Source organism: Poecile atricapillus, chromosome W (assembly GCF_030490865.1).
Source record: "Poecile atricapillus isolate bPoeAtr1 chromosome W, bPoeAtr1.hap1, whole genome shotgun sequence".
Lineage (NCBI taxonomy): Eukaryota > Metazoa > Chordata > Aves > Passeriformes > Paridae > Poecile > Poecile atricapillus.
Window position 1 is genome coordinate 2,316,727 of NC_081288.1, and position 25,037 is coordinate 2,341,763.

General features: G+C 46.9%; 1 protein-coding gene across 1 annotated transcript in view; it reads right to left on the reverse strand.

Annotated features, from left to right (window-relative positions):
* Positions 1–25,037, reverse strand: part of LOC131591481 (exocyst complex component 4-like) — a 293,155-nt gene that overhangs the window by 43,380 nt on the left and 224,738 nt on the right. Inside the window, exons 12-13 of the mRNA XM_058862227.1 lie at positions 10,621–10,757; positions 3,333–3,488 (exon numbers count right to left, since the gene is read on the reverse strand). Coding sequence (XP_058718210.1) covers positions 3,333–3,488; positions 10,621–10,757 — 293 coding nt within the window. The remainder of the gene's footprint in view (positions 1–3,332; positions 3,489–10,620; positions 10,758–25,037) is intronic.

The window sequence follows — 25,037 nt, forward strand, 5'->3', positions numbered from 1 at the left end:
GATTCTTTCCCAATTCCACTTTCTGGGTTTGCCCAGACTTTATTTACACAACGGGAATTTGCAGCGCCTTGATGCCTTTGGAAACAGCTGAAGTGATTCAAGGTGTGACCTGTCCCAGGAGCTCTGTCCCAACCTCCTGAATTTACCACCTCCAAGCACCCTCTGGAGAAGAGCTCGTGGAGCCTTCCCAACTCCCTGCAGTGCAGAATTATCCCTCTCCTCCTGTCCCTGATCCTAGGAGCAGAGTCCAAACCCCACTGGCTGTCCCCTCCTGTCAGGAAGACAAGACAGAGCCACAAGGTCCCTCCTGATCCCCCTTTTCTCCAGGCTGAGCCCCTTCCCAGCTCCCTCAGCTGCTCCTGGAGCTCCAGACCCCTCTCCAGACCCTTCCTGTGCCACCTGCAAAAGCTGGGAAGGGTTTTTTAATTATTCCATTCAATGTAGCCCAAGAACCTGATCCCAAGTTCAGCTTCAGGAGCTTGTTGGGAGCTAAAAGTGGGAGTAAAATCCCCACAGCTCAAGTTTGGAACTCAGCTCTAGAACCAGAATTATTTTCATGGAGCAGTGACCTTCATCCCAACCTGGAATGTGAATTCCCAAAAACCTCCTGAGCTTCCCACATCTATGGTTTCCCCCAGGCACACACAGCAGGCTTTCCCCACTTGCTGCAGAGCTGCCCCAAACCCCAGGAATTTCCACACCACCAGATCCAAGCTCTTTTTCCCACTGCTTTTCCCTCTCCAAGGCAGAGCTGGGAACATCTCTGGGGTTTCTCAGCAGCACCTCCTCCTGGGGAATGAACTGTGGGATCTCCTTTCTCTGGAGATAAGGGCAGCCTGTTTCACACCCACCCCGCTGCCAAACAACCTCCAGAGCTCCAAAAACCAATTCCAGCAGCAGAGGTTGAGCTTTGCTTCCCTTCCTCCCCTCGCCAAGCTCTGAGCTCCTCTAAGATGCTCCAGCAGGTCCCTCTGGAATTCCCGCTGGAATATTAATGGGAAATTCTGCTGGTACCTCCTGACTTCTCCTCACTCAGGAGACAGTGAGACAATGAAATCAATCTCTGCCCACAGGCAGAGGATTTTTATTTTTATTTTTTGCTAAGATTTTGTTTTGTTTGGATTCTTTTTTGTTAAACAAATGAGTTACAGGAAAGTTGGGGAGGGAAGGAAAGCTGTGCATGGGTCTCTGCCATGGGACAAAAACTGGTGGCTTTCAGGATTTGTTTAAAACTTCCAGGATTTGTTTAATTTATCAATATTCAATATGCTGCTGAGTAGTTCCATGTGCAAAAAGAACATTTCCCCAAATTTCATCAGTAGCTTGAACCTTCTTTTCCAAGAAGGGACGTGTAGTCCTGCCCTGCTGGGGCAGAATCGGGGCCCGTGAACATCAAATATTGAAGTTTTAAATATCTTAGAGGTTAAATGATAACGAAATGAGCTCTCCCAAGATCTCCCTGCTAACCAAGGGATCCACAGGACCCTCTTCTCTTTTGCTCTGCTGCAGTGTCCAGGCAGAATTATTCCCAATTCATCAGCAGTGCCAAGAGAAAGAAGCAGCAGCAGCAGTGAAGAAATCATGTTCCTTTGTATTAGGAGAAAGGCTGGGAAAAGGCTGCTTAAATGGCAAGAGGATGACAAAAAAAAAAAATTGGACGAGCAATTAATTTTATTTTGAAGCTTTCAGGAGGGATCTATTCAACCACCACCCATCCTGGAGGAAGTTTCTAAGCCATCAATGGCTAAATCTGGCCCAGACCAATTATTATGATTTAAATTAATGCTACAGGAGCGTTCACACGGCACTGGGAGGAACTGGGGCTTAATAGATGATGCTCTGTGCAAACAGATACTGAGAAAAGATCTTTGTCCTAAAGCCTGGGCTGAAAAAAGCCACGGCACAGGAGCTTTTCCCAGGAAATTCAGCATGGATGACTTAATAGGCTTTTCCTAAAGGCTTTCCATTGGAGCTCCTCTGATCCAGTGTCACAAAATACTTCAATTAATGGCCAGGAGAATGGAATAAATGGAATAAAATGCATATTAGAATGAAAATGTAGGCTCTTGACAGCACCAGGCCATCCATTTTTGCCTGGCCATGAATTTCCATGCAGAGCCCACTGGAGCTTTGCTGTCCCACAGTGATGGATCAGGAATCCCAGGAAGAGCCAGGAGGGGCTTCCCAGCAGCTTCCCAGGTGAGGAAATGAAGGATAAACGTGGTGAGGTCTGAGGTGAGGACTGAATCCATGAAATTCAGCTCAGGGACTGCACAGAGACCTCAAGGGCTCTGCAGCCTCTCCCTGCTCCACTGGGAATGTTTTAAATCCCTGTCCAAGCTGCAAACCCTTCTGTGACCCCACAGATCCCGTCCTCTCCAGGCTTCATCCTCCCTGTCACGGGGCTTCCAGGCAGGGAAGGAGGAAAATGACAATCTGGGCAAATTAGACTTGTTATTTTCAACAGCTTCTCCTCCTCCTCCTCCAGTTTTACAGCCAAGTGCCAATCAAGGAAGTGATGAATAGGGATGGGAATGTGCAGGCTTTGGAATCTCACAGGAGCTGAGCCATTCCCAGCATGCAGGGAAAGGGAATCTGCCTCTTTCCAGGCTTTCACTGGCATGGAAGGTAGGAACAACCTGGTTTGGGCACAAAGAGTCGTCTCCAAAAGAATTCCTGGAAATAATTCTGGAAATAATCAGAAATTTTCATTTGTTCTCCTGAGTTAGTTCCTGGAGTTGGGATGGAGGGGAAGCTCCACCAGGTCACGGCTCAAATTAAAGATTCCTTTGACAGCATTAATTTTTTGGGAATTCCTGCCCAGTACAACCAGCTGGGTCAGAAAATGCTGCTCCCTTCACCACGAGGGTGATCAGCACCAACCAGCAGCACAGGGATTTGCCAGGATTCCAAACAATCCTTTCCTTCCCCAATCCCAGGCACTTCCCTGGCTTGGACCACAAAGACAACTCTCCAAATGGCTTTGCCTGAACAGCAGAGTTGAGCAGAAATTGCACCAAGAAAAGCTTAGGTTGGATGTTGGGAAGATTTCTTTCCCCAAAAGGCTGCCCAGGGCAGGGGTGGAGTCCCCAGCCCTGGAGGGATTTCAAAGCCACGTGGATGTGGCACTTGGGGACATGGTCAGTGGTGGCCTTGGCAGGGCTGGAAATGCTTGGACTCGATGATCTCCAAAGTCTTTCCCATTTCCCAGATGATTCCAGGATTCTCCTCACACCTGGGGACACGACAGCTACGAAAACACCGTAAATCTGTTCCTGCTTTTTGCTGCTGCTCTCCTCCAAACCCTTTCACAACTTCCCACAATATTTTACCTTATAAAATCCTCCTCCTCCTCTCTCTTGGGCCTCAGCTGCTTGGGCTGAGCCATGTTGCTCCAGTTGGGCAGGGATTTCAGGAGCCTGCTGATATCATCGTCCTTGGCCCAGGACGCGCTGATCACCAGCTTCTCATCCGACTGCACGATGGTCCTGCAGGGAAAACACCAACAACCACCTCAGAGAGGAGCAAGCTGTGCTTCTAGAGTCACTTTTAATTTAATTCTGTATTATCCACTGAATTCCATTTCACACAAATGGGGATTAAGCAGTGAGGAAAGGATCCAGAGAGGAACTCCACACAGAGCTGACACGGAGGGGACAGCAATGCAGGTGGACAGGGCAGGAAATTCCCTTAAACACACAACTCCTGATGGACTTTGAGACATCTTTCAAGGGAAAAAGTGCAATTTTCCTAAATTCCCCAATTCTGGAAATTCGGTTTGGCAACCAGCTGGAGGAGGTCACCCTGATCATGGATCATTTTCCTCTGGAATCTCAGCAGAGCTCAGCAGCCTCTGCCCAAGGTGGGACCAGCCCTGGCTGGAAGCCACCACCCCCCCTGAGCTGGCCCAGCCTGGAGACCAGGGCTGAAGCAATGAAGGGGAATGAAGGGTCCAAGATCTTCTTCCCAAGTCATCCAAAGCATCTCTTGATGAAGATTCCAGCTAAATCCTACGTGGGAAACTGAGTCAGGGATTGCTGCATGTTCCAATTGGGAAGATTTTCCCTGTTTCATATTTTTGGCAGGGTAACTCATCTGAATTCCTGACTGGGAATTTCAGGAATCAAACGGAATGCTGTATTTGGAGAAGTAAATCCAGGACCTTAAAGATTCTCATTTCCACCCCCATCCATGAGCAGAGACACCTCCCACCATCCCAGGCTGCTCCAATTCCCATCCAGCCTGGCCTTGGACACTCCAGGGATCAAGGAGCAGCCACAGCTGCTCTGGGAATTCCAGCCCAGCCAGGAATTCCTTCCCCAGATCCCATCCATCCCTGCCCTCTGGCAGTGGAAGCCATTCCCTGTGTCCTGTCCCTCCAGGCCTTGTCCCCAGTCCCTCTCCAGCTCTCCTGGAGCCCCTTTGGGCCCTGGAATGTTCTGGAAGCTCTCCCTGGATCCTTCTCCTCTCCAGGTGAGCATTCCCAGCTCTCCCAGCCTGGCTCCAGGTTGGAATGGACTGAGCCAACAGAGACTCTCCCACACCCCAGCACCCCCTGACAGGGACCTGGCAGAGCCATTCCAACCCTCCTGGATCCAGGCGGGAATGCTGGGGCAGCAATGAGGTGTCAGCAGCATTCAGGTGGTGATTTGGGGAATAAATAGAAATAAAAACAACAACACCCCAAGCATCTGCGCTTTGCAAAGGAGAAGAGGAGGACAGGAGCCAGCTCTGATCCATCCTGAAGAGAACAGCTCATTTCTCATCCCACCCTTTCCCCATCCACCAGGAAAACAAGCTCGGCTCAGGAACTGCACAGGATTTGTGAAAACGGATTTGTCACATGCACTTACAAACAAATTTCCTTTCCCTTCAAGTTTCACATTCAATCTGTCACACACAAAAGGCTGAGTTTTGTTTCCAGCCACACAAGACCTTGGTGTCAACATTCCCATTTGGCCTTCTGCTGCTGGGAGGGAGTTGGTGTTTTTCCATTCAGGGGGAAAAAAAAAAAAAAAAAGAAAAGAAAAAGAAAAAGGTTTTTTATTTTTCACCAGGTTGAAAACTGAGGGGGATAAAAGAGATCCTGCAGCCCTGACATCTGAGATGGAAAAAGGGGATTTGATGATATCTGGGCATTGCTGTGCCAAGGCAAGACAACTGTTCCAGGGAATACATCAGCCAGGGCTTTGTCCTCTGCACATTTAAATGACTGCAGTAATACTCTCCTTCCCTTGGGAGTCTATTTCACACTTGAACAAATCCAACTCTTGGATAAAAAAACTCCTGATACCGAGCTCGTGTTTTATTTTCCTCAATTTCATCCCATTACTCCCCGTTATTTCTCCTCTCAGCTCAGCTCTCTCCACATCCACTGTTTGCTCCCTTCAATTATTTCCAGCCTTATCATGGCCCTTCAGACATCCACGACTCCAAGGCATCTTTGGGAGTGTCCTGGTGGAGTTACACAGAGCCACCATCCTTATTTTCCTCTGTCCTCAAAATCCCAGGTGTTTGTGGAGCCAGTGCTGGGGAGGAGACGGGGGAGGATTTTGGGATACTCCAACAAGCTGCAAACTCAGCCTGGTGTCCTCGCTTTTCCAGGGTCAGCGTTTTCCAAGAGCCTGATCCATGATTCCTGCTTTCCTCACCTTTTGCTGGTACCCATGGCTCCAGGGAATCCTGGAATGGTTTGGGCTGGAAGAGACCTTCAAGCCCAACTGGAGCCATGGGCAGGGACATCTCCCACTGTCCCAGGATGCTCCAAGCCCTCTCCAGCCCGGCCTTGGACACCTCCAGGGATGGGGAGTCCCCTCTGGACAAGCTCCATGGATCCACTGAAATCAGCGAGCTCCCAAGTAATCCACGCTGGGACAGCCCCAGCACTACTTGGATCCCTTGGAATTACATCCCCACTCTTTCCCAAGGCTCCAACACCTCCTGATTTTTATGGATTTACTCCAACCACCCCTCATTGAGAAGATGCTGAAGAGGGTAGAACATCCCCAATCTCCACTGGACGCCCAGATTTTTCCAGCTCCCATTTCCCACATTTTCTTCCAATTTGGGTCCTTGAGTGAATTATCCCAGGATGGGATGACATCTTTTAGTACAACTCAAAACTTTTCCTTTCTCCCCACTCCCCTTATCCCAAACTCCATCATTTTTCCTGCTGCTGCCAGAGGGAGCTGACCTTGGCTGGATTCAGGTGCCCACCGAGCTGTTCCATCACTCCCCTCCTCAGAGGACAGAGGGAGGAAAAATGATGGAAAAAACCCCTTTTATTGTTGAGCAGACATCATAAAATATGGAATATCAGTCTGGGATGGCTGTCCTGGATATCTCTGTCCCAAAATCTTTCCCATTCCCAGCCTGCTGGTGAGGGGGAATGTTGGAGCGACAGCCTTGACGCCGTGGCCAAAATCCTGGTGTGTGCCACACCAATCCTGCACTGGGAGGAATCGTTTTTCCAATGGGAAATAATATGGGAATATCCCTGGACACAGCTGGGGGGCTGTGGCTTTCCATTGGGAAACATCTGGAAGCCACAGGGGCGAACTGGGCTCCTCAGCCTCGTGCCAGGTGGATTTTTGGATGGTTTTTCCCTTTTCCCTTGGGCAAGGTGATGTTTCCATGCTCAGCTCCTGCTGCCATGGGTTAAAAAGCAGCTGGGCCAGGCACCCACAGCCTGAGGGGACACCCCCACCCCAAAAAGAGTCAAAAAGGCAACTTAAACCCCAAAAGTTCACACGAGGAGAGGAAGATGCCATTGAGAAGCAGCAAAACGAGTGGGAAAAGCATTTCCTGGGGAATTGAAAAATCCGGTTTGGCTGCCACATTTTGGCTGAGTTAATCTGCTCTTTTTCTCAAAAGAGGGGTGTAGATTTATTTTGCCTAGCTGGAAAGCAGGAGGGGTTTCTTTTCTTCACCATTTTGAGTGATTCAGGCCCAGTTATTTCCCATTTTTTCCCCCTCCAAATTTAGCTGAGAGAGTTTAGACAAAGGAGTTCTGGTCACCACAAGCTGCCTCCAGAGAGGGAGCTGAGCACCTCCTGAGGATTTAATCACTTTTAAAACTCTCTGAACCACATTTTGGTGATGCCCATCTCTTTTTAAGACTAAAAAGACTCATTTGGGTGAGGGATTCCTTTGCTCAGAGCCTTCAGAGAGGTTCAAAAATGAACAAGGCGAGGATGAAGGTGGGGAAGAAGAGGGTGGATGCACAAGACAGAGCTTGGAGTGGACAACAAAATAAAAATACACCACTTCAATGTGGGCATGAGTAAATACTGGTGTAAAAATTGATGTAGAAATACATGGAAATAGATTAATTTTAGCATTTGAGACAGCAAATTTTGTCAGAGAAGGGTGTCGGCAGAAGATTAAAAAGAAGGGCTCATCTTAAAGGGAGGAACTGTGAACTGGGCAGATTTCTCCTTCCAGTATCTCCAAATATCCCACAAAAATGGTTTTATACTCTGGTTTTTAACATAAAATGGTTTTTAACTCTGGAGCTGAGCTGCTCTCCTGGAAATCTGCTGGAGATGGGGGTTGGACACGACTGGAAAGTGCTGCCAGCACGGCAGGAGGTTTGGGGGCTCCATCTCCCGTTTTTATTTGCATTTTCAGCCCCAGCCCCTCATCCATTAGTCAGAAATCAGAGCTGACGTTTGTAAACAGTTTGGGTGGCAAACTGGAATTGGAATTTGGACAAAAATGCGATTTGCAGGAGGCACCTCACCTACACTGAACTTCCAAAATTCGTCATCAATTAACACACGAGAGCTGCCATTTATAGGAATGTCCAATCCCATCCAGCCCCCTTAGGTTTGATATTTTTCTTTCTAAATCCCTGGAAAACATGAGCCAAATGGAGCTCAGACATGAACAATCTCAGCTGTGCATTTCCCAGTGCTGACGTCTTTTCCCGAGCTGTTCCGCAGAGAGCTCTGGATAAAATCCTGCCTGGAGGAGCCTCCCTTTGGATGCTTTTCACCCACATTTGCTCACATTCACCCTGAAGGAACAAACCCTACAAAAACACCTCTCTGGCTTCCCAAATTCTCACTCTTTGCCGTCCCAAGAGCAGCCCTTGCTCCGCCAGCTTTGCCGGACGGGATCGACTCCCAGCTCCAAGGAGTTCATCCTGGTTTTAAGGAGCTGTAAATAATCCTTACTCCACCAACTTCACTGGATTTATCCATCCCAACAGCCCAGGGAAAACCCTGGAGCAAAGGGCAGGGCTGTGTGGAGCCCGGATCCCTGCAGAGGGCATAACATCCCCACGGATGGAAGCGGGAACGCCGGGAGCTGCTCCGCTCCCCTGCATCCCCGGGAATGGATACGGATTTCTATTTCAGTCATTTGCCAGCAGCAAAACGAGAACATTTCCTGTTTTTTTTCCTCTCGCTGCAATCAGGAGATGGCCAAATTAGCGTTGTCCTAATTAGCCCTCAGCAGGTGCCAAAGCCAGGAATGGCAAAGGAAGGAAGGAAGGACCTTCGAGTTCAAGCCAAACAAATCAAATCCATTGTCTGGCTCCAGGCAGCGAAGTTTTGGGTGAAAAAGGAATATTTTGGACAATGGCACACGAGCAGTTCGTAATTTCAGGGGGTGTTCAGGCAAAGTTTAGCCTCTGCTCACTGCTATTGTGAATAATAATGATGATGATGATGATGATGAACCCGTTTGCCGGATGAAGTTTTTCCTGAATAAAATCAGGCAATGGGAAGTAATTTCTTGGTCAGGAAGCACAAGGGCTTTTTCAGGCTCAAAAGGCGTGGAGGGGATGATGTAGAACAGCTGTTCCAGCCCACAGTCCTGCAGCATCTTGTAGTGGTTTTTAATGGAATTATTTAACCCCACGGGATGGGGCATGATCCTGGTTTTCCTGTCCATTTCACAGATGGATAACTGGGATGTCCTTAGAAGTTATTTATTGATATTTCCCCAGGAAATCTTTGATAAATCAAGTATTTGAGGGGTTTAACCCAAACACATCCATGGCCAGTGGGATTGTGGTGCCTTGATCTTCCGTGCTTTGGTTGGAGAACGTTAGGGATGGATCATCCCAAAATGCCAGTGGAACAAGGACAGAGCATTTGGTGACTCCCTTTTGTCAGTTTATGGAATTGTTTTGGGAAACTTTCACCAAACTCATTGTGTGTGGATTCATGTGGTCACTGATTCCTAAAATCATGGAATCATTCAGAGGTTGGAAAAGACCTCTAGGATTGAATCCAGCCATTCCCAGCACTGCCCAGGCCACCCCTGTCCCCAGGTGCCACATCCACAGGGCTTTTAATCCCCCCAGGGACAGGGACTCCACCCCTGCCCTGGGAAACTCCTCCCAATTCCAATTAATGCTTGACAAACGTTTCAAGGAAGAAATTTTTCCTCATATCTAATCTAAATCTCTCCTGGTACGACTTTTGGCCATTTCCTTTCATCCTGAAATTCCCAAATTGCCATGACACCTGAACACCCAAAACTCAATAGAATTAATTCAAACAAAGCTGAATTCCTTGCAAAAGTTGAAATGAAGAACCTGAATTACTTTACCAGAGACCCAAAGGCACATTCAGCCATTTATTTTTAAGGATGACACTTTAGGCTCTCAGTGGCCAGCTTGAGGTCACCTTTTACCGTGGAATTTTGGAATGGTTTGGGTTGGAAGGGACCATCCAGTTCCAGCCCCTGCTATGCAGGGACACCTCCCACCATCCCAGGCTGCTCCAAGCCCCAATATCCAACCCAGCCTTGGACATTCCAGGGATCCAGGGGCTGCTCTGGGAATTCCAGCCCAGCCAGGAATTCCTTCCCCAGATCCCATCCATCCCTGCCCTCTGGCAGTGGAAGCCATTCCCTGTGTCCTGTCCCTCCAGGCTTTGTCCCCAGTCCCTCTCCAGCTCTCCTGGAGCTCCTTTAAGCCCTGTAAAGTCTGGACTAAGGGAAGAACTGGAGTAATTCCTGAGCTCTACCACCCCTGTCATCCACATCTCAAGACCCTAAACCACGCTGTGATGTGGATAAATCCACCGGGAAACCACAACTCCCCACATCCCACCTGTGGATGCTAACTATGAAGCAGGGAGCACAGTGCCTGTGGAACAGCAGGCCACATAACTTCCTCAGTCTCGCCTGAGAAAGTGGCCTGGGAAATCATGGGGAGGAATTAAAACAATCCTCAGAGATAGAAAACAGCCCTGCAGGTGCTGTTTGTCTGTTCCTTGTTTTCTTGCAAGAGAAGGTCGAGGGGTGGTGAACCCCACTGACCAATGATGGTGATGTGTTAGTTCACTGACCGATAAGAGTTTTACCTTTCTGTACTTTCACATATCAGTCTATAAAAGAAGATCTGAAGTTATAAACCTTAAGAGAAAGAACTCTCCTGTCCAACTCACAAGAGAGTCTGTGTCATTCTTCTCGCTGTTCCCAACAGAGCAACACCCACTGATCGTTATTCCAGCTTTTTTACCCCTAGAAGGAAACACCCTAGAAAGAAACAACCTCACCCAGCCCAGCAGAGACGACTCGAGAAGCAACCCCTGACTGCTCATGGCAGAACAGCTGACCCCAAAGGGCAGCAGCTCCCTGCTGGGCTGTGCTCCTGGGCTGTACCTGTAGGCCAGGGTGCAGGTGTCCTTGTACTCCTGGAGCTTCACGCACACCATGTTGAGGAACTGGTCCGAGTACGCGCTCAGGTCGTGCATGAGGTTCATCAGGTCCTGCACCGTCTTCTCCACGATCACCGTGCTCTGGAGAGGAGACAAAAGCCCAGGTGTGAGCAGCAGCTCGGTGAATCTTTATCCCAGCCCTCTCCTGCTTTGCTAATTGTTGTCACAGACGCAAACAAGCAGCTGATGCTCCCCAGTCCTGGAGAGGCTCTGCCAGCAGCTCCTGCGAGGCTGAATAAATGCGGGAAAGGAAAGAACTGGGCAAGAAGAGGAGGAAAGTGGTTTAAGGGTTTGAGTATCAGCTTGGGAAGTCTGGATTTCTGAGCCACTTCCTGAAGTTCACCAGGTCTTTCCTTCATTAGGTGAAAGCTCAAAAGGCAAAAATGTGATTTTTAGAGGTGCAGGAATTACTGAGGTTGGAAGAGACCTCCCAGACCATCATTTGATCCAACCTTTGATCAATCTCCACTTTGCCACCCCAAACAGAGCCAGGAGTGCCACTAAAACCCCCAATGAGCAGCTTTGGTTTCCTCCAGCCTGCAGGAGGTACCATATATCCAACAATGTCTAAGACTTCAACAGCTCCATGTGAATTCTGGGATTTCTGAGACCCCCCCCCAAGGTGACTTGGCACAGTTTGGATTTATTTTGCCCACTGTGTTTGATTTTGTCGCTGCAAACAAGACAGAGGGGAGGTCCTAGAAGTCCCAGGTTGATATAAATTGAATTATTAACAGTCTGAGTAGAGTGAAGGGTTTCTCCTGACCTGCAGCAAAGGCAAAGGAAGATACTGAAGTATTTGGGACCCCTGGCTGATATGAGAAATTCTGGACTTAAATTATATGGGAGGATCCCAGGGATTTAGAAAGAGTCCTCCTCCCTCTGTGTCCATCAGGATGTGAGGAGAAGTTGGTGACTCAGAGCAAAATCTCATCAACCCTCAAATCGCCACCTCTGTCACCTCCCCATGAGCCAAATTTCCACTTCTCCCCTGATTTTCTGATTAAAGCACGGCAACATTGCCCTGATCCCTGATTCTGTTCCTCCCCTGAGGGACAGGAATTGATCCTGCTCCACTCCCTGTCCCTGACTTGGTAAAAAAGCACCTTCCAACCTCGTCCTCATTGGGAATTCTCCCAAATCCTTGGGATAAGGGTTCCCCGAAGGCTCAGGCACCGCCTGTGCTGTTCCTGGTACGTTCTTGGCTCCCAACTGCACTTGGAGAAAAAAGCTCATCCCATTCCACCCCCATCCATGGCAGGGACACCTCCCACTGTCCCAGGCTGCTCCAAGCCCCATCCTTGGACTTGGACATTCCAGGGATCCAGGGGCTGCTCTGGGAATTCCATCCCAGCCAGGAATTCCTTCCCCAGATCCCATCCATCCCTGCCCTCTGGCAGTGGAAGCCATTCCCTGTGTCCTGTCCCTCCAGGCCTTGTCCCCAGTCCCTCTCCAGCTCTCCTGGAGCCCCTCCAGGCCCTGGAATGTGCTGGAAGCTCTCCCTGGAGCCTTCTCCTCTCCAGGGGAACATTCCCAGCTCTCCCAGCCTGGCTCCAGAGGGGCTCCAGCCCTGGAGCAGCTCCATGGATTCCTCTGGATTTGCTCCAGCAGCTCCAGCTCCTGCTGCTGTTGTCCCCAGGGCTGGGGCAGCTCTGCAGGTGGGGTCTCACCTGAGCAGAGCCTGATGTGCTTTGAGATTTAAGTCAAGACCAGGATGGGCTGAGAAATGTGCTGAGGGATTAAAGTCACCATTGATCCCTTAGGAGTAAAAAAAAAGAAAAGAAAACCTTTGAAGATTTTATTGATAAGAAATCCTCCCTAGCTCATGCAGCAACACGGAAGACAAAAGCAATTCCTTTCCTTTTTGTGTGGATAATCAGCTTTTTTCCTTTTCCACCAGGATTTCAGTGGTGGGGGGAGGTTTCCAGCAGACCTGTGGCATCAGCTGGTCTCCCACAGCTTCCCAGGAGCAGGATCTGTCCCGCCAGGAATCCTCATGTGAACCCTCCTGGCTTGGACACCAAACCACACCAGGAGGAATCAAACCTGGCCCTGACCCAGCTCATTTCCATTTCTTTTTGTAACTCAGCATTTGGAAAAAACAACCTAAAAACCCACGAGTGGATGTTAAACCAGAAAGCATTGTGGTTTTTATGGAGTTTTCCCCACTTATTTTCCTCAACAACATTAAAATTCCAGCCAAGCTCCTGCCAGTATCTGGAATTTAGAATAAACCCTATTGATCTAAAGGGAACACAGAGCTACTTGAATGATTAAAAAAAAAAAAAAAAAATAATAAAAGGGAGGAAAAAAAGGAATTTCCATATGAAAGAAGGCACTGCCAGATACGTAATGGCCCTTTCCCTGCGACATCTTAACCTTTCCCAAAGCCCTGCTGCCACCTCTGCAGGTGTCCCTGGGGACATCCTGTCTGAGGAGGCATTTGGGACAGCTGGGGCCAGGCCTGGAGCTTCTCAAAGTCCCCAAAATGAAAGGCAGCTCTCACATTATCCCAGAGCCACAACCCCACTGCCTCTGCCCCATCTGGATTCGTTAACAGCAAATGGATGTGATCAAAGCTTAATTTTATAGAGAGGCACTTCAAGGGAGCCTTTTTTTAATAAAAAAACCCCTCACACTAACAAGGAAACTCATCCAGGGAACAATATCCAGCTCCTCACACCTGAATCCCAACACCACGCCGAGGGGATGGTTCATTACTCCTCCAGGAAGGTTTTCAAAGAGGCTGAAGGCTGCTAAAAATAAAAAGAAATTCCTCCTGACGCTCTCCTGTCCCTCAGCTGCTGTGGGGGATAAAACAGAGAGCACCGCTGGTTATTAACACGGTGGGGTTTGTCTTTAATGGGTTTTGCAAACATTTGCCATTATCCCTTGATTTGCTCCTAATTCCCAGCTGGGCTGGAGCTTCAGGTGATGTAAAGCAGCTCCAGGGCAGGCAGAATGGAGACAGAGAACATGGAGATACCATTCCAGCGATTCCTTTGGGATTTCAATATTCCAGACATTCCTTTGGGATTATTGCCCTGTGCATCCCCAGCCAAGGGGGTTTAAAATGACTGGAGGAAGAGCACTGCAGGTGAAACGATGCAGCTGGGGGAGTGTTTTGAAGGGTTCCTTAAAAATCGCAGTTTCAGGGCAATAAAGGTGATTTTCAACGAGCCCTCGACACGCAGGAATTCAAACCAACAGCTCAAACCTCCAAAACTTTCAGCTTTTCATGGAATCAGAGAACAATCTGGGCTGGAAGAGACCTTAAAGTGCCACCCGTGCCATGGGCAGGGACAGCTCCTGTCCCAGGTTATTCCCAGCCCCATCCAACCGAGGACTTTTCCAGGGATGGGAAGTGCATTGTTTTATTTTCTACCTCCCTGCTGAGGAGCACTTGGATCAGAAGAACAATCTTCCCCCTCGATTTTTTAATTTTTTATTTTTATTTTTTTTTTCAGAAATCACAGCTTTTCCCATGCCTTGGGAGGGAGAATCTCCATTCCCTCACTCCACTTCCATGGGGAAAGCAGACAAAAGATGGGAATATCCTGCCCAGAAATGTCTTCCCCAGAACACAGCAGATGGAGGAAGAGACCTTGGCACAGGAAAACCTGTCCATTTTCAGTTGATTATTGCCCATCACAAAATACCTCCTCGAGATTCCTTGGCAGAGGAAGGCACCAGATGAGGGCAGGACGTGGTTGCCTCAAAGGAGGAGAATTGACAAAGCCTGATCTAATTTTTAAGCTGGAGTTCAGCTGACACCTCACGACTTTTAAGCACCGAACCCAGCTGTAATTAAAGCAGGACAGGAGAGAGGGGAAGTTTTCAAAGCTCTTCAGCCTCAGTGCTGAGCCACAGGTCTGGGTTTGGGACCATTCCCAAGGGACAAAACTTAAATTCCTTAAGCTTAAATCCCTGGCCAGGCTCTAGGAATCTGATAAATACCAAGTGCTGTCAGTGCCTTGGAGAGCAATGGCAAAGAGGGGTAGAAATTGGGAGCTTTTGCCCAAATTTCTCCCAAATACCTCATGAGGCCACTGGGAGAACTCATTAAATGAGCAGAGTTAGAGATGGGAATCACTGAAACCTGGAAAGCAGGAGCTAGGGAGCCAGTTTTCTTGGAATTTTGGGATAAATGGGCTGCTTAATGCTCTTTGGTGGCTCTAAAATAGCCAACACCAGCCCTGAGGCCACGGGAGTGGGAATGGGAAGAGTTGGATCCATCCCTGGGGAGCCAGCCTGGAGCCCTATTCCAGCACCAACACTAAAAAAGAATAAAAAAAAAATAAAAACAGTAAAATTAAGGAGTAAAACCAGCCCTGAACCAACCAAATTCATTTTATTTTGGTGCTAACAGAGGAAAGAGGAAAGTCTAAATTCCCTCTTCTACTGATCAGTGGTTATCCCACGTGGAGTGATAACACCATCTTCCCACTTTTCTTTCTGGCACTTTGCTTCCCAAATGCTCCAAACTCCAAACTTTTATTTATTTTATTAAATTTTATCTATTTATTATCTATTTATTTATTTTTATAAATAAATTTATATATTTTATATAAAATATATATTACATATATATTTATGTATTTTATATAAAATATATATAACATATATATTTATATTTTTATATTTATATAAAAATATATCTATATAATTATATATTTATAAATATATAAATATATATTTATACTTCTATTTATATATTTTTAGTTTTATATATTTATATATAAATATATAAAATATCAATTATATAAATATATTTATATAAATATATATTTATAAAAATTATAAAATATTTATTTATTTTTATAGTATTTATTTTTATTTATTTATTTTTAATCCATAATTCTGCCTGTTTCAATGCAGGTGATATTTTAATTTTTATGGGATTTTTCCTGAGAGGTCCTGAGTGAATTCACCCCATGGATGTGAGCCCAGGATCTGCAGGAATTCTCTGCTTTAAATGTGATGTTGCAGGAGCCAAATGAGTGCACAAACAAGGTCTTGGATAAATCTTATTTACCTGGCACTGTGTGATCCAGGAAAGCTTTGCTCCAGTGAACTGGAATATTGATGAAGAGCAAAATGTACATTTGTTTGTTTTTTGTTTGTTTTTTTTTTTTTTAAAAAGGAGAGCATGAACCATAAAATCTGCTCATTGCTGTGTTACTGTGACCATGCTGAAGAGCTTCCCTCCCCTGAACAATATTCGGGATTTCACAATATTTGGGATGTCACAGAGATGTCCCCTGGCTGGAACACAAAGTTAACGTTTCCTGGGCCAGCCCTGCACAATCCCAGGAGGTGCAGAACCAATTGGAACCAGTTAAAACACAGGGAGGGGAGGCAGCCACCAGAGTTTGCAAACTCTGCAAGGATTCAAAAATAAATCAGCAGCTCTGAAATTTCCAATTCAACCCATGGAGCTCAAACGCTCGTGGCTTTTCTGGAATCTGAGAGGCCAAATCCCAAAGCTGAGGAAGAGGAGGCACAAGGATGGGGTGGGGTGAATGGGGATTTTCATCAGGTTCTTTGTTAAATTTGAGATAAACTTTTGTGCTCCAGATTTGGTTTCACTGCAAGGAAAAGCTTCCTTAGAAAGATTTCATGGAATCACGGAATGGTTTGGGTGGGAAGGGACCTTCAGGACCATCCAGTTCCAGCCCCCCTGCCATGGGCAGAGACACCTTCCACCATTCCAGGAATATCCTGGCCTTGGACATTCCAGGGATCCAGGGGCAGCCTCAGCTGCTCTGGGAATTCCAGCCCAGCCAGGAATTCCTTCCCCAGATCCCATCCATCCCTGCCCTCTGGCAGTGGAAGCCATTCCCTGTGTCCTGTCCCTCCAGGCCTTGTCCCCAGTCCCTCTCCAGCTCTCCTGGAGCTCCTTGAATTCCTGGAATGCGCTGGAAGCGCTCCCTGGAGCCTTCTCCTCTCCAGGTGAACATTCCCAGCTCTCCCAGCCTGGCTCCATTTCCCCAATTTCCAATTAAACCGAGTCCCTTCCTACAGAATCCCAGACCCATCCAGCCTCTCCCCGCATGGATTTCCATACAGGACATGGATTTAACCCCTGGGCTGCCGCTCAGCTCTTCCCCACTGCCCTCAGTGTCAAGTGTGACGTTCACTCCCATCACCTTCAGCTCATTTGTCCCAGCAGAAACAAATTTTGCCACTGCCAAGACAGAAAAATGTGGCTGGAGAACTCCACGTGGAAAGTTTTTCCAAGGAGAAATGCTCCACTCAGCTGCCTGTTCTACATGGCCCTGATGACCTCTCATGACACTTTGATATTTGCACAGAAAAAGGTAAAATCCCCTTTCCTTTGGGTTTCCTGAATGCCTGTGACGTTGGAATCCTTTCCAAACTCCTTGTTTTTATTTCATTCCAGACTTCCCAGCCAGCCACGAGGAGATCCAGCAGATCCAGGGAGCTGAAGCTGGATCACAAGAGGGCAGAAATGAGCTCAGTGTTTCTTAATTAACCACAGGAACAGCTGGGTCTGCTGGATTCTCCATCTCTGACAGGCTCAGGATCAAGCCCAGGTGCTTTCCTGGGAGAGTTGACACATTCCCAACGGAATTACGGACTTGATGAGGAAATTACTGGGTGGAGAAATCACTGGGTGAACTTTGCTGGCTGATTATGCTGCAGATCTGGTGAATTTATTCTGACTTTGAGCTCAAATTCCACAGCAAAAGACACACAAATTATGCTTAAAAACCCCAATCCAACAAAAGCCCCATCCCAGGAGCTCTGACCCTGGAATATCCAAAGGTGGTGGCATTTTATTCTCCAGCACCAGCAAAGTGAATCTGTCCACCCAAAACACTCCAGAACTGTTCAAATCTCCTGAATTCCCCACAAAACGGGAATTCTCAGCACAACAGCTCTTAGCCAGCACCCAGGAGCTTCCCAGCATCCCTAAAAGGGTTGGATCCCAGCAGGATTTGGGTTAAGGTTGGAAAAGACCTCTCAGATCTGAGTGAACCATCAGCCATGGCCACCACCAAACCACGTCCCCGAGTGCCACCTCCACGTGGGTTTTGAACACTTCCAGGGATGGGGACTCCATCACTTCCCTGGGCAGCTGTTCCAACGCTGGACAATCCAAGAACTCCCTGCCAAGGTGGTCTCAAAACCTCCAAAAATCCCAGCTGGACTGGAAGTATCCACGTGAGGAGATGCCTTTCCATAATCTTCAAACCAATAAATCACTGATCCCGAGATGGCTCCTAACCCAGACCTGCCACAAACTTAAAAATCACAGAATGGGAAAATTATCACTTGGACAAGGATTTTCTTTAATTTATTCCCATTTCACGTGCAGTGCAGAGACGTAGGGAGTGGAAAATTTGGTTGGAGACGGGGGGAAGTTTGTGACAGCCCCAACTTCCAGCCCTGACATTATTCCCTCACTTGAGACACCGAAATCCTCCTGGAATGATCCAGCAGCCACAGCATAATCAGGAATATCAGTGCCTTGGCAGGGAGATGGACGGGATAATTTAATTGGTCTTTTGTATCTCTCCCTTCTCTGATCCTGCTGAGTTCTGGAGCTATTATTAAAGGCATTTTTTAAGGTATTTTAATTTACTCCTCCAAATGGATTCCCATCCATTCACTCCCACCAAGTGAATGTTGTCAGGGACATTAGTGGGGTGATAAAATAGCTGCAGCTTCCCGCTGCTTTTAATGTGTTACATCCACCAGAAAAGTCATTAGCTCTTAGCCTTTAATACACCCTCTGCACTGCTGCAGAACTGTTTATCACTTAAAAGTGCCAGCACAGGCCAGGCTCTCCCTTTATTAATCAATATACATTTGTGCAGGGAAAAGGGACTCGCAGCCAGTGAATCCCAGCCTGGTTTGTGCTGCAGGAGCTGAAAAAAAACCATCCCTGACATTTTCACCCCCGTGCCTGAATATTCCTAGAAGTGGCTTTTACTCAGGTTTTTTTACACAACGCCCCCAATTACAGGTGAGCTGGTGGCAAGGTGACAAATTTATTTCACCAGTGGTGAGTGGCAGCTTTCCCTCTCCTTTGTCATCCCTGCTCTAGAACATCATTAGCAGCTGCAACACGGCACAAATGGAACGTGGAGCACGGAATTAATGATGCTCGGGAGCAGAGCCGTCCGTTTGGGAGCTCGTTTTTAATAAATGTTTTCATACAGCTGGCCCAGTTTGGAGAATAAAACCCCTCAGTGTTATTTTTATGTGCTCTGAGATCAATATTTCTTTTTTTTTTTCCAGTCTCAAGGCCCTAGTATTTAAAATATATTTATCTATTAAAAATGTCTGCTGGAGAGATGGTGAATATGAATGTTCAGTGATGCTCCTGGAAAGACAAAGTGACCAAGGCAAAGGCAGCTGGAGGATGAAAAACCAAAAGAAATTGGGAAAAAACGGATTGAGAAAGGTTTAGCAGGGCTGAGATCCCAAAAGAAAATCTGAATTGGTGCTGTCCAGTGTGAAGTCTGTAATTATGATCTAAATTCAACAAAATTTATGAAAATGCAAGAGATCACTGGAAAACAAAGGGTGAAATCCAGGAATGAGGGGTAAAGGCTTAAGAGGCACCCTGAGCTAAGCCAGGATGAGCTCCTGGGCTCACAAAGATGTCATTTCACTGAAATTAGAAGCGAATTTGTCAGATTTTGGCATAAGGTGTCTAAGAGTCTCATTTGCAAGGGTGAGAAAATTCAGACTGACCAGGCCAATGTCACCAGTGGGTTTTGGTAGAAGAGGGATCCCAAAAGACACTCCAACCTCACCTTTATGCACCAAAATTCACCTTTCAGCACCAAAATTCACCTTTCTGTCTCACTCTTCGTTAACCCAACTGTAATTAATGTGATGAAGAATTCTTTGTTCACCAAAGCAATCCCTGGCAAACACGGGGAGAGAGCAGAGGCCTTGCTGTGGATTCATCCCAAAGGATACCATGATTGGCAATTAAATTCACCATTTTATTTTCTGTGCGTTGATTTTATGCAGGGTTAAGGCTGGTCTTAAATTTAAAGGAGAAAAATATCTCCAAGGGGAATTTCCACCTCAGTTTCCACACAAGAAGCCAGAGGTGGCCAGAGAGTGACAGTTTGGTTCTTCAGGTGTTTCTCAACAGAGTGGGAAAAATTTTCCACATTTCCATTAGAATGTTCCAGTGCTGGAATGCAATTTACACATAAAACCATTGGAAAGGAGAGGAATTGGTTAGGAAAAGGATGGGAAGGAGAAAAAATTTTCCCTCAGATCATTTGTTCAGCAGGACTTGAACTTCAATATTTTATTGCACAGCCAGTGGTGGAGCAACTGAACTCTGAGACAAGCAAGACATTGGAATTCCCAATCTCCATTTCTTTTGATTCCAAAGGATTCCAAACAAATCCGGTGCTGGGATGGAGAAATCCCAATGCAGCTCAGCAAGGAGGTGCCTCCCAAGCATCTCCAGACAGAACCTGAGCAGAGCTGAGGGCTCCTCCCTGCTCCTCCTCCCAGGAATGACTCAAAAAGCAAAACCATCTGCAAATGGGAGGTGATGGACTCAAGGTTTCCACACAAAAACAGAACCCAAATATCCTTAATCCTGCCTAATTTTGATTTTGTGGAACCCCTGGAATTATACAGAGTTTCCCAAGCTGGAAGCTACAAAGAGAATTGCCTCGTGTCCTGCAAAATGAAGCAAAAAATCTGCTAATTTCATGTATTTTCTTGGTTTACTTTAGTTTTCATCTCAAAAAGAAAAAAAAAAATTGCAAATTTTGCTTTTTTTGCGTTGTGGCTTGAGCAGGGGGTCAAGTTGACTAATTTAAGGGTGATTCTGGGGGTCTTTGCACATCCCAAGAGGGGAAATCCAGCCTGAAGTGCTGCCCCCAAAAAGCAGGGACGGGAGAAAACTCAGGGAAGCTGCACGTGCCAGCATCACTGGTGATTTATTCAATAAATTCAGCCTTGTGCTCTGCACATCAAAGCCCAGAGAGATCACAGCTCTGTCCCTGGATGTCTCCAAAGGATTGTTTGGAAATTCCTCATGCGTGGAGGCTGCTCCCAGGATCCGACAGCTCGTGTTAACATGGAATTCATCAAACCACAGTGACCACAGCCAACCCCCAGGGACGCGGGAAGGACAAACTCGGAGCTGGGGAGATGGGAGAACAGGCAACACCAGCCTTTGATTCCTGCCAGGAGAAGCAGGAATTACCACCAGAGATCTGTGGGCTGGGAGTGAAACTGGAACATTTTTAACCCACTGTTTCCTCCTTCTGTTGTCTCTTCTTCCCTCAGGCCCCAGCTGGTGACAGGTCCAAGGATGGGGCCATTCCCAAAGGAAGATGATTCCCATCAGGAGCCGCAGTGTGAGGATGAGAGCCGTAGTCATGTATCCCAATTTCTGGGAGTAGGGATGGATTTGGAAAATTCCAGAGGCCTGCAGGACGCTTTCCCTTTCAGACTGACCTTCTCCACTAGGAAAGCTCGGCCACAGCAGTTTAAACCAGTGCAGAAATGGGATCACTTGGATTTCTGGTGGAGTCTCCATCCCTGGAGGAGTCCAAGGAAGGCCTGAACGGGCACTCAGTGCTCTGGGTTGGGGACAGGGTGGGAATTAGGCACAGGTTGGACTTGATGGTCTTGGAGGGCTTTTCCAATCTCAGGGATTCTGTGATTTTCTGGGAATCTCCTAGATGGAACACAGATAATCCCAAAACAATCCCAGAATGGTTTGGGTTTGAAGGAACATTCAAGTCCATCCAAGTGCCACCCATTCCATGGGCAGGGACACCTTCCACTATCCCAGGGTGCTCCAAGGCCTGTCCAACCTGGGACATTGGAACCTTGGACACTTCCAGGGATCCAGAGGCAGCCACAGCTTCTCTGGAAATTCCATTCCAGGGCCTCACCACCCTCCCAGCCAGGAATTCCTTCCCAGTATCCCATCTATCCCTATCCTCTGGCAGTGGGAAGCCATTCCCTGTGTCCTGTCCTTCCATGTAATAAAGATAAATCCTGAATCCTGAATCACAAGGACACCTTTGCTTCCTTCAGATCCCAACTATTTTTATCACCATTTTCCCAAAGACCTGCCTGTTAATCCAAAAAACCGAACCAAAATGAAGCAAAAATTATTCAGCTGCACTTTGCCGTTTCCCACACTGAGCACTGAGTATTTCCACCCTCTGAGCTGCTGGAAAGAAGTAAAAATAACTAAAGGAACTACTCAGCATTTTAGCAAACACCTGCTCCTATCTCAGGATTTCTGTCATCACAAAGTCCCATGCGACGGCAAAACCCCACTCCCAAAATCCAGCAAAAGAGCAGCGTGGAAAAGAAGTTGTCTTTTCCTCAAAAAACGCCACATTTCAAGAGGGAAAAAGAATAAAAGACATCAGATTGGGAAGTGAAAAAGCCACTGGATCAGCTCGTTACGGGAGATGTCTGATAACAGCGGTGCTGCTCTTGTTTACTCCCTAAACGAGCAATCCCACTTGGAAAATGGGCTGGATGAGGCTATGGATCTTCCCTTCCCACATGGAACTTGAGCATCATTTTCCTGCCAGAGCCATCTCCCCTTCCCAGCAGCCAGAGGGTGGAAATCTCGGAGAAGCCTCCTGGGCAGTTACGGATGGCGGGGAAGGAGCGCTTTGTTTTATCGCCTGTTGTTTTCCCGGGGCTAACGGCGCTTTCGGTGATTGTCCTGTGGATAAATCCATGCAGGCATTCAGTGGGAAGGAGAGGGAGCCAGGCTTGGCTCCGATGGAGCCATCCACACAGAACATTCATCTATTAACCAAATAGCAGTGCTTCCAAACCCAGCGGGGTCACCGCGGAGCCCTGCTGGGAAGCAGGAATTAACTCCGAGTGGAGATCGTTTGTCTCTGGAATGTTGTCATATTTGTTGTCATATTCGCGGATGAATTCCAGGCTTTATTGGGAAGGCAGGTGGCACTCAAGATCGCTCATGGGAGAGCCCTTGGAATGCTAAGAGAGCCGAGGAGAAATTAATCTCCCGCGGATGGAATGGCGGGAATTCATCTCCGATGTCGTTGCAATTAACGGCAGCAAATTTCACTCAGTTTTACACAGAAGGAACAAACTGGAGAAGCTCAGTTATTACCAGGATACTACTCAGTTACTACCAGGATACTACTCAGTTACTGCTTGCTCAGGCTTTTGTTTTATATCTATGGAGAAAAAACATTTCCATTTCCCGTCTTATCCAGAATAACACACGGCCAGGCTTGGCAGGGAACATGCATCAAGCAGCAGAAGTGATGGAGAAATGGGATAATCATCCCATCTGGGGTCTGTACAGCACAGGAAATGGAAATCTGGGTCCATCACTGGGCAAACAAAAAAGGGAATTTTTTTGGGAGGAAAGAGGAATTTTAAATATTCAGTGGTTGCTGCAACACGAGGTCAATCTGTATTTACAGATCTTCCATTTCAGCAGAACGGAGGTGGCCGAGGGATGTGGTTACATCAGCTTCCCAAAAGGAGTTTCCTGAACTCTCTCCAAGTGAAGAACCAGTTAAATACCCTTTGGAAATGATTTTTTTTTTTTGGCTGAACTGCTTTCACAAGCTCCAGTCCCCCAGCAGAATCCCGGCACTTGCACAGAGCACCTGGTGTGGAAAGGGAGGATTTTTCACCCCGGGTCACACAAATCCCATCCTCACCTCCATGTCCCACTCTCCATTCCATCACCAACAGGAATTCAGGAACTCAGAGCAGAGGATTTAGAGACAATTCAGAGGAATTCAAACAAAAAGTAAAGCATTCCTGGCTGCCAGATCCCGAGCCCTTCCAAACCACCCTTGCTAGGACCACGCTTGGTGAGAAGAAGTTGGAAATGTCTTGTGATAAACCTGAGTCCTCTCAAAAACATCTCAGCTTTCTGCTAAATCAGTATCAGGCACAAAGTCCTTAAGTATTTTAGTTAAAGAGCCCATCCAGTGGGGTGAATTCCCCAGGAAATCCTGGATCAGCCCCAGGATGACCAGACCTGGTAGCCCCCAAAAGCTTCATGGTGAGATGAAAAAAAAAAAAACAAGCTGATCATTTGCAAAAAAAAAAAAATATATTACTATTCTGACAGCTTTGTCTGCATGAGGGAAACTGTAATTTTTATTATTTTATTTTATTTTATTTTATTTTATTTTATTTTATTTTATTTTATTTTATTTTATTTTATTTTATTTTATTTTATTTTATTTTATTTTATTTTATGTTGATGAAAGGCCCTATTTACAGATTAGAAACAGGAGGGGAAACTTTTAATTTATTGCCCTCCCTCAGTTCTTTCAGATGTAAATTAGAGCACTGTGAACCTTCCAACTGCAAAGTTTATCCACATCAGGAGGAAGATTCCAGAGGCAGGGAGGGAACCCAGGGTGCCAGGAGGAATATTCCAATGGAATGGCAGCATCCCTGCATTGTTGTTCCTTTTATAATTCCCCTGTTGACAAGTCCCTGCCTCCAAAATCCCAACCACTCCCACTGAACGCTGCTTGTCAGGGAGGGGCAGCCCCTGCCACAAACACAAAAAAAAGAGCTTTTTACCTTCCCTTTCAACAACAGATTAATGTCTCTTTTGTTCTGTGGCAGAGCTGGGTGTCATATTTCAAAATGCACTTTTAAAACAGGTATAATTAAACCTCTGCGAGAGGGGGGAGGCAGAGAAATGAGCAGCCAAAGGAGGAATAAAGGCATTTTAGAGGGTGCAGAAGCTGGAGGGTGCCTCATCCCTCCCTCTCACCACACAGCTACAATTGCATTCCACAGTGGGGGAGGGAGAAAGGGAAAAAAAAAAAAAAAAGTAATTATAAAAATGAACTTTTCCTTGAAAAATGAGCACGTTGTGAAAGGATGACTCCTTTGAACATCGCAGCACTTCAAAAGGAGGATGAATTAGTGCTGACAACTCAATAAAGTAGCCATCAATTATTCACAATGTGATGGCTCTTCTCATGCAGCACTTGTGATTAGCAAAACATTTCAAAACCTGGGAATGAGAGTTATTCGTCCTCCATGAAATGGGCCCAGGCTTCAAAATGCGAGGGAAGAAAAATAATGGGACTTTGGAAGAGCCTGGCAAGAATACAGGGAAGTTTCTTCTCTTGGAGCCATCCATCAAGTGCTTCATGTGAGACTGTTCCAGGCTGGATTTGGGATTTATGGAGTGGAACAAGCAGAGGGAAGGGAAAAATATCTGTGATGTGAGAGGGGTACCCAAACTTCAGCTGATGGGTGCAGAGAGCCCAGCCCAACCAAGGTCCCAAATTAAACCAGTGGTGTGTTTTGGAACAGCAAATATGAAACTTTCCTAGGGAAAAGAAAGTTATGGAAGAA